Source organism: Astatotilapia calliptera, unplaced genomic scaffold, assembly GCF_900246225.1.
Source record: "Astatotilapia calliptera unplaced genomic scaffold, fAstCal1.2 U_scaffold_26, whole genome shotgun sequence".
NCBI classification, from domain to species: domain Eukaryota; kingdom Metazoa; phylum Chordata; class Actinopteri; order Cichliformes; family Cichlidae; genus Astatotilapia; species Astatotilapia calliptera.
Window position 1 is genome coordinate 120,338 of NW_020535763.1, and position 9,931 is coordinate 130,268.

Genomic DNA, 9,931 nt, shown 5'->3' on the forward strand with positions numbered 1-9,931 from the left:
ACCATGTAACTTGGATGGATTATTGTACTCGGCCCTGAAAAGCCTAGAAATATGGTATCTAACCAGATTCTTACTCTGGATGGCATTACCTTGGCCTCCAGTAACGCTGTGAGGAACCTTGGAGTCATTTTTGACCAGGACATGTCCTTCAATGCACATAATAAACAAATATGTAAGACTGCGTTCTTCCATTTGCGCAACATCTCTAAAATTAGAAATATCCTGTCTCAGAGTGACGCTGAAAAACTAGTTCATGCATTTATTACTTCCAGGCTGGACTACTGTAATTCATTATTATCAGGATGTCCAAAAAACTCACTGAAAAGCCTTCAGCTAATCCACAATGCTGCAGCAAGAGTGCTGACAGGGACTAGAAAGAGAGAGCAGATTTCTCCTGTTTTGGCTTCCCTTCATTGGCTTCCTGTTAAATACAGAATCGAATTCAAAATCCTGCTCCTCACATACAAGGTCTTAAATAATCAGGCCCCATCTTATCTTAATGACCTTGTAGTACCATATCACCCTATTAGAGCACTTCGCTCTCGCTCTGCAGGCCTACTTGTTGTTCCTACAGTATTTAAAAGTAGAATGGGAGGGAGAGCCTTCAGTTTTCAGGCCCCTCTTCTGTGGAACCAGCTTCCAGTTTGGATTCGGGAGACAGACACTATCTCTACTTTTAAGATTAGGCTTAAAACTTTCCTTTTTGCTAAAGCATATAGTTAGGGCTGGACCAGGTGACCCTGAATCCTCCCTTAGTTATGCTGCAATAGATGTAGGCTGCTGGGGGATTCCCATGATGCATTGAGTTTTTCCTTTCCAGTCACCTTTCTCACTCACTATGTATTAATAGACCTCTCTGCATTGAATCATATCTGTTATTAACCTCTGTCTCTCTTCCACAGCATGTCTTTTATCCTGCCTTCCTTCTCTCACCCCAACCGGTCGCAGCAGATGGCTCCGCCCCTCCCTGAGCCTGGTTCTGCCGGAGGTTTCTTCCTGTTAAAAGGGGGTTTTTCCTTCCCACTGTTGCCAAAGTGCTTGCTCATAGGGGGTCATATGATTGTTGGGTTTTTCTCTGTATCTATGAAGCGCCTTGAGGCGACTTATGTTGTGATTTGGCGCTATATAAATAAAATTGAATTGAATTGAATTCGATGCTGGCGTGACCACAGACCACACGTCTGTTGTTGCTCACAGTGGTCCTAGGGACAGCTCAGGGAGTTTGTGTGTTCGCTCAGATACATGAAAAATTAGAGAGAACATTGGCCCTGAGTACTTTCTCCCACACTGAAAACACTGGAATGATACAATTATTTGAACATTACCTAATAAGACTGATTCAGGACAGACAATTAGTTATGTTAAACTTTCCTAGCAGTCCTTCACAAACAGGGAACAGTCTGTCTATTCTCTCCATCTGTCAGCTGCTGCTGGCTCTTCCTCCTCCTTTTCCTCACACACTGCTGAGTTTGTCCTGGTGGATCATCAGGAGTGCAAAGCCTCACAGATGATGTGCAGCAGTGGGTCCCTCAGTCTGTCCTCACTCTGGACACTTGCAGTTGTCACACATGGAAATCAAATGTGTGATAAGCTGCAGGATTCAAACACAAGTGTAACTTATAAACACATGTTCATACTTTTATTCCACAATCAGAGAGAAAGAAACAGAGAGAGAGTGCAGGACAGACAGACAGGTGACAGTCTCAGGTGTATACACTGCTACAAAACGTTGGTTTGTCTGTGTTACTGCTGCGTGTCTTCCCCATGTTGCCTCAGTGGTACCTCTGTTACCTTTCTTTGTGTTTCCTGGTTCCTCATTCCTTGGTTCTGGTCCACCCTCAGGTTATAAGTTCATGCTTAGTTTTCCCCAGTATGGATTTACTTTATTTTCTTTCTTTTTTTGCCTGTCCCGTTTGGCTCTTTTGCCATCAGAATTATTGTCTAAAGGCAAAGAAAGATGCCCAACGGATTTACTTTACCAAATTGACCATCCCGGCCTTGCCATAATGGTCCATTTGATTCACCTTTTATTGTTTATTTTATTTTCACTTGCTGTATACGGGACAGACTTGACTGGAGAAAGAAGGAGAGAAAAAAAGAGGGAAAGAGAAACAGCTGAGAAGAGGGACGGGGGAGAAGGGCAAAAAACAAAAACCAACAGAATGGGCAGGAAAAAAAAATAAAAAAAAATACACAAAAAAATACACAAAAAAGGAAAAAAAATGCATCTATCGATCACCTGGATCACCTGTTGAGAAAGAAAAAGAAAACAAGCAGAAGAGAACAAGAGTAATAGAATAAACAACATTACAATGATATTTGGGAATATGACAGTAAATACTAAATATTAAACATTATTGTGCAGCACATAAGATCAACAGAACACAGTGTACTTTGAGGTAGGAGCAAAAAGGGTGTAGTTTGTGGGTGTGATCACCCGTGTGTACACCTGTGAGCATGGACGCGCTTGTTTTTTTAAAAGGTTACTTCATGTAATGATCTGCTAGAGGGTGTGGGGGGGCCACAGCCCCGTCCTCCAGGGCATGAAGCAGGTATGGAGGAGATCAAAACTCCAGACATCCAGAGGCCCCCAGAACACAAGAGACCAAGGAAGACCCACAGAGGGGCAGCCGCGCCACTGTCCCAGTAAGAGCTAAGGAGAGCCCCAGATGACGGTTCACCCAGCAGCCGCGGAGCAGAAGCCAGGGGGAGCTGCAGTGACGCGCCCGTGAGCTCCGCCGGCAGCCAGCTGTGCCTGAGTGACCGAGCCCCAGGCCGAGAGGCCGGGGGCACCCCACCTCCGAAGTGGCCCGAGCGAGCCCCAGGCTCCAGGCCCCGATAAGTGGCCGCCAAGGAGTGAGCCGGTGTGTACCTGGACGCCCATCCCCGGACACAAAGAACCACCAACGCACTGATGTCTGAGGGAGTCCGCCACTGGCAGGGGAAGTGATGTCCCCAGAGAGGTGGCGTCTGATACCCAACCTGACATATAGACACAGACATACAGGCACACACAGATACAAACATCCATTCCCACCCTCATGCTCTCATATGCACTTACACCACACTCAACCGACGTGGAGACAGACATAAAGAGACGCTGTACACACGATCACACTCCCCAAGCGTACTCTACGAACCGGGTCTAGGTACCCTTGCCCCTGGAGGGGGGAACTGCACCCAGACCCAGGTGGTGTTACCCTTTTCCCTGCGGTGGGGAGAGGCAGAAAAATTTAGAAAAAAGATTTACTTTATTTTCACTGTTCCTCCCGTTTGCAGTATTGATCTGCCTTAAATAAGAGCTTCATGTCTGAATTTGAGTCCTCTTCTTCTATAATTCAACACGTCTGCCGCTGCATCTGTGACAGGGACAGACAGTCACAAAGGAAGAAAGACAAATGTCTGTGTCTATATGTCAGGTTGGGTATCAGACGCCACCTCTCTGGGGACATCTCAGGCCTCCAAACCTTGGAGGGCCTGTCTCCACCCACCACCACTTTCCCTGCCGGTGGCGGACTCCCTCAGGTGTCGGTGCGTTGGTGGTTCTTTGTGTCTGGGGGTGGGCGTCCGGGTACACACCGGCTCACTCCTTGGCGGCCGCTTATTGGGGCTCGCTCGGGCCACTTCGGAGGTGGGGTGCCCCCGGCCTCTCGGCCTGGGGCTCGGTCACTCAGGCACAGCTGGCTGCCGGCGGAGCTCACGGGCAGGTCACTGCAACTCCCCCTGGCTTCTGCTCCGCGGCTGCTGCATGAGCCCTCATCTGGGACTCTCCTCAGCTCTTTCTGGGACAGTGGCGCGGCTGCCCCTCTGTGGGTCTTCCTTGGTCTCTTGTGCTCTGAGGGCCTCTGGATGTCTGGAGTTTTGATCTCCTCCATACCTGCTTCATAGCATAGAGGACGGGGCTGTGGCTCCCCACACTCCCTAGCAGATCATTACATGGAGAAACCTTTGGAATGCAAGCATGCTGATCCACACAGGTGTGCACACAGGTGTACACATGGGTATTCACAGACGTGGACTACAGCTTTCTTGGCTGCTGCCTCAAAGCACATTGTGCGCTGTCTATCTTGCGTGCTGCACAATATCGTTTATTATTTAGTAATTATTGATATCTATTGCTAGCTAGTTTATTGTGATGGTGCTTTTTTTTTTTTTTTTTTTTCTTATTATGTTGCTCTTTGTTGTTTGCTTTTTTTTCTGTTTTTTTTCTCTCCATACAGGTGATCCAGGTGTTTTGTTTTTTTTTGTTTGTTTGTTTGTTTTTTTTCTCTCTTCCCCCCCTTCTCACTGTCTCTTCTCCCCTTTGGTTTTCTTTCTCTCCCTCTCTTTCATTCTTTCCCCCTGTCCTATCCCACAGTTATGTCTGTCCCGTTTGTAACAACTGAAAATAAAATAAACTCATAATTATAATAAAGGTCAATCAAATGGACCAATATGGCAAGGCCACGATGATCCACTTGATAAAATAAATCCGCTTGGCATCTTTCTTGGCCTTAAGACAACAATTCTGATGGCTATAGATCCAAACGGGACAAAAAAAAAAAAAAAAAAAAAGACAAAGACAGGAAATAAAGACACGACTCCAACACAAACATGTTCACAGACATTACTTATTATGCCATCAAGTCTGCAGAGAAACCACCAAAGCTCTCCTTTGCAGCACTTTGTGCGTCATACTTTACACTCCATTTAAACTAGAGGAGGAGAGGCTAGAAAACATAATTCTGAGAGGTGTCCATGAGGGAGCCTTGGGGCTATCGTGCCTCATACCTAGTCTGTGCTTCTGTTAGGTCTCCCATGTTTAGTCACTTTTGTCTTTGACAAAAACTTGCTGTTTAGTCTCAGTGTTAGTTTAAAGTTTTATCTCCCACGTCAGTCTGACATAGTTCAGCTGTGTCTTGTTTTCCCCAGCTGTGTTTTCCTAATTAGCTTGTGTGTATTTAAGTCCTCAGTTTCCCTTTGATCTTTGTCACAGGCTGTGTATCTGTGTGTTTCCCTGTCAGTTAATCATTTCCTGTTAGGTTATTTGTTTATTCAGCTTGTTTCTTGCAATAAAGCTGCATTCTAAGATTAACTTCTACCTACTGAGTCCTGCATTTGGCTCCTCCCTCTGCCTGCTCCACAGCACCCCCAGGCCAAATTATCACTATTTTGTGCACTAAAAGGAGGAGGAGGAAGCACATGGTTATTATTTCCACCATCCATGTGTCTTATATGGTCACATGACCATTGAACGTTTACCCAAAATGCACTTTTTGAAATTTTCTCCAGTCATTTATCAGAAAACTGATCAAATATTTATGGAACCAAATTTTTTGTTTATATTTTTATTCATGCTGTTGTTTGAGGTGTTTATTGAAATCATAATGTAGCTAAGGGTGTGCTTTTCATGGCCCGGATCACGTCAGAGTTCATCCTCACAGAACTGTCAGCATTACTGTAAACAATGTTTTAAAAGCAGCTCTTTGTTCTAAACACCAGGTGTCACTTTACCTGTGATAGTAACTCCCAGCATGTGTAGGTTTGATCTCTGCTGTATGTATGAAACACATGTAAAGAAACCACAGTGTCAGTTCAATGATGCTTTTATTTTGAAAGTAAAGAATTGAAAGAAATGAACCCGAGTAAGTTTACAGTCAGTTATCTGTGTCTGGATTTGGATTCAGATGAAAAATAAAGAAACATTTCAGCTTCTAGAAATTCCTCCACAGCACTGACACACATTTTTATATCAAACTAAATCCGCTGTTTACATTTTTATCATGATAGTCAGATTAAGTTTAACATCTTTTAAGTGTTTAAGAAAAATACCTGCATGATTATCAAAGAAGAGAAAAAAGAGGAACTGTTGGATTTTGCTTAACTTAATAGAAAAGACTCAAGTTAAAAGCAAACATGTGGGCCAGCAGTCACCAAAATAACAGACTGACCAACACAGGACAGTGGAGCCAATAAAAAAATAATGCAGTTTACCAACGTATAGAAAATAGTCATTACCTAATCGAGGAGCAGCACTTTATGAAGAGCCGACTCAAAGAAAGGACAAAGAGAAGAGAATCACTGAGCATTTAACTGGATTTATTTAAATCAAAGATCACAAGAAGAAGTAAATTATCTGAGTCAGTAGAATCAGAGGAGAAGTAGAAACAAATAAACACAAAACTAGAAACCAACCAGGAAGAGAGAGAGAGCAAGAAACTGATTCCAGCAGGTGATTTACTTCCAGTCCAAACAGGAAGTGTTGGAGCTGTCACACCTCTCACATGGTGAAAATCAGATGACCACTGAAGGTGGTATGATGGTTCTGATTGTCATATATCCTTGTTTTAGCATGGAGAAGTACAAACACCTGATCTCCAACCTCTAGAAGCAGTGAGGCTCCATTAGAGCCACTCACACGACCAGATGTTGGAGCTTCATATCCAATACAAATGAGCTCTCCATTCTTGAACAACACACCACCAGTCTGAATGTCTCCATGTCCTAACATGTGCAACTCAAAGTGGTAGACTCCTCTCACTGGTGCAGTGAAAATACCTGTGTGACATTTGTTTTTGTTAAATGGAAAATCAAAACATCTGGAACATCAGCCTGACATCAACATAGCTGAGAAGTGACATTCAGTGTTATTACCTGTGTGTGGGTTGTATGCATTTCCAATGTTTGTGACAACACGTTTGAAGATCACAGTAGTATCTATGTTATAGGGTCCAGTGTCTCCATGGCCTTGACCCAGCAGAGAGGCTGAGAAAGCAACCTGTTTGACTGAGACAGAGAGAAATGTCATTATTTTCAACTTTCTCTTTTAGAGTTAGACTCTTCCCAAAAAAGTGACCATGACAAAAACTTTAATCTTCAATGAAATCTTTGACAATTGAAAGCATGTAGAAAGCAAACTCGTCCTTTAGATCAGACAGGAAGTTACTTTGTAGCTTCTGCCAAGACAACAAACTGTGTTACTCCGTGTTTTAGTTGCATTTTGGTTTGTGCTTCAGACAAACATAAACTCAGTTTAATGTCATTCAATAAATTAGATCCACTAATGAACTTAATGTGTGCTCTGAAGCTTAAAGAGTGATTTAGAGCTGATCGAAGAAGTTTTTAGTATCAGTGTCTTAAATACAGAATTAAATTGACCAAATTACTGTTTATGTTTGTATTTCTGAATTCATGGTCAAACATTAAGTGCTGTGGTGAATGCTCTACACTACTATGCAGGCCACATTTGGTGATAACCACACAGTGAGCATTGGTTAGAAAGTGCTCCCTTAATGCAGACAAAGAATCGTGACACAGTCGACAGTTTTACTGCTCTTTAATGCAGCACAGAGAATATGTGTGTGTGTGTAATTCTGAAAAATCTGAAAAAGTATAAGATTGTCATTAAAAACTCACTTATAATAAATCAGGATGCAACAGCATGAGCTAGCTACTGTATGCCAACTTAGCAGCTATATCCAATGTACAGCTGATGTAGCAGGCTAGCATGACACAAAATCCTCCTCACCATATTATACGGCATGTTAAAATTCGCTAGAAACTGAAAACTCGTTCAGAGCCAGCACGACTTAATGAACAGTTGGACGCACACAGAGACACAAGCAGCAGTCAACTGTTAATGTGATGAAGCCCTGAAAGAAGAGACTACAGCATGGCTGAACCAGTTCTAAATGCTCCATATGCACTAAACACAGTCCGTGACTGCCCCCTTGTGGGCAGTTTGAAAAATAATCATGTCCATTGCATCTTCAGAACAATTACACAAATGTGAAAATGTGACAAATACAGAAAGAGTTCAGCATTTCTATTTTCAGATTCCCACACAGTACCTTGTAGCTCCCGTTTCAGCTCGTCGATCTCCGTTTTCTGACTCTGCAGTTCAGTTTTCTGATTCTCCAAATTTGCTGCTTGTTCTGAGAAAAACACAAACAGAAAACAAAATCTCACTGACAGCGCACAAGGATTCACATGTTTCTAAGTAACTGTGACTCATTCTGTTCATGCTACACTGAGCGGTGGTCTCCTCCACGTCCTCTCATTCTCCACCTCACACACTGTAGAGACACAGGACCACAACTCCTACAGGTGCTGGGTGGAGAATGGTTGAAGAAGCAGACTTGTTTGACTGCATCACTGAACAAACTGATTCTCATTTGAAATTTGTGCAGTTAAACTCTGTCATCTTTATCCACAGTCTAGGAATTCGACACTCCGTGTTTCTTTATTCAGGCATGATTCATAGACTATATATAAGTTGGCCACTAAATGTCATTCATCAAGCAATCGATGTCGTTAAAGACTAGAAAAGTGATCTGGGTTTGACTCTGCCTATGTGTGTTTTCCTGTCTTCTACTGTCCCTCCTCCAATAAAGAAAAAATGCCTGAGAGAAAAATACAATCTGATTCTGATTGTGTTTTTCCTCTGCATTAAAGGCTTAAAAATTCATATACATTCAATTCCCTGTATGATGTGACATCATGTAGTCGACAGACTGAATAATGAGACAAGCTTCACGCCCTGGAGGACGGGGCTGTGCCCCCCCCACACCCTCTAGCAGATTATTACATGAAGGAACCTTTTAAAAAAACAAAAAACAAGCGCGTCCATGCTCACAGGTGTACACACGGGTGATCACACCCACAAACTACACCCTTTTTGGCTCCTACCTCAAAGCACACTGTGTTCTGTTGATCTTATGTGCTGCACAATAATGTTTAACATTTAGTATTTACTGTCATATTCCCATATATCATTGTGACGTTGTTTATTCTATTACTCTTGTTCTCTTCTGCTTGCTTTCTTTTTTCTTTCTCAGCAGGTGATCCAGGTGATTGATATATGCATTTTTTTCTCTGCCCGTTCTGTTGGTTTTTGTCTTTTGCCCTTCTCCCCCGTCCCTCTTCTCAGCTGTTTCTCTTTCCCTCTTTCTTTCTCCCCTTCTTTCCCCCAGTCAAGTCTGTCTCATGTTCAGTAAGTGAAAAAAAAAAAAAAAATAAAAGGAAAAAAAAAAAAAAAAAAAAAAAAAATGAGACAAGCATGTGTTCACTGTAAATTTGATCTCATCTTGAAGAAATGAAACATTGTTCAAAAAAGCTGCCTCCATAAATGAATTACTATGTATTCAACAACAGTAATGTGGTTGTTTTGTCATATGAATGCACGACTGTTTTACCCTCCACAACATGAGTCAGTGAAACAACTTCATCTTCTTGTGTCTGTGATACAGCACACATCCTCTTTACTGCACGATGGCATAATCATCGATATCATGTCATACACATATACAAATGTGACATTTATACAGTGCTGTGCAAACATTTTAGGCAGGTGAGAAAAATGCTGCAAACAAAAAATAAACTTTCAAAAATGGAAGTGTTAATCATTTATTTTCATCAATTAACAATATTTAGTGAATGAACAAATGAGAAATCTAAATCAAATCAATATTTGGTTTCGAAGTGTTTGCTATGAAGAGGAGCTGTGAGCTGTTTCATTATAAACACATTCCAGTCAGTTCCTGATCCTGAGATGAAAGGAAACGTTTTTTGTTCTGCTATAAAATATTAAGATGTTTCAAAGTTTTATACTTTACAATCAAATATGCAAAACAACATATTTTAATATCATACGTCATTAGGAGGATATATTTACAGCTCCATGATAGTTTCACTACAGCTTTTCTGAAGTCACATTGATGTATGAAACTGTACCTTGATTCTCTCTCTGTAGGACAGTGATCCTCTCATTCTGCACAGCCAATGAGGCGGTCAGCTCTCTCAGCACTGCATTGATGTCCTGTGTATTGGACTGTTGGACTTCAGTCACAGTCTGATCTGCTGAAACAGAGCAGACTAGAAGAAGAAGTGGGGAAAAACATGCATGATCTTCATTCTGTTGCCAGAAACCTGCTGTATAACTGTCATCTGTTAA

At 42.2% G+C, this 9,931-nt stretch overlaps 1 protein-coding gene across 1 annotated transcript; it reads right to left on the bottom strand.

Annotated features, from left to right (window-relative positions):
* Positions 1-6,092: 6,092 nt before the first annotated feature.
* LOC113017890 (complement C1q tumor necrosis factor-related protein 3-like) lies at positions 6,093-9,924 on the bottom strand. The gene is made up of 5 exons (XM_026161000.1): positions 9,900-9,924; positions 9,712-9,852; positions 7,830-7,913; positions 6,634-6,765; positions 6,093-6,537 (listed from the first exon to the last, which is right to left on the bottom strand). Exons 1-5 carry the CDS (start codon positions 9,922-9,924, stop codon positions 6,260-6,262), a joined length of 660 nt encoding a protein of 219 aa, XP_026016785.1. The 3' UTR covers positions 6,093-6,259.
* Positions 9,925-9,931: the final 7 nt, after the last annotated feature.

Bases quoted from the DNA above. Each gene is read 5' to 3' on its own strand.
- LOC113017890 (XM_026161000.1), bottom strand. From the start codon at position 9,924: ATGACAGTTATACAGCAGGTTTCTG. The intron at 7,914-9,711 runs GTACAGTTTCAT...TGTTTTTCTCAG, and splicing joins CCTACAGAGAGAGAATCAAG to AACAAGCAGCAAATTTGGAG. The intron at 6,538-6,633 runs GTAATAACACTG...AATGTCACACAG, and splicing joins TGCATACAACCCACACACAG to GTATTTTCACTGCACCAGTG.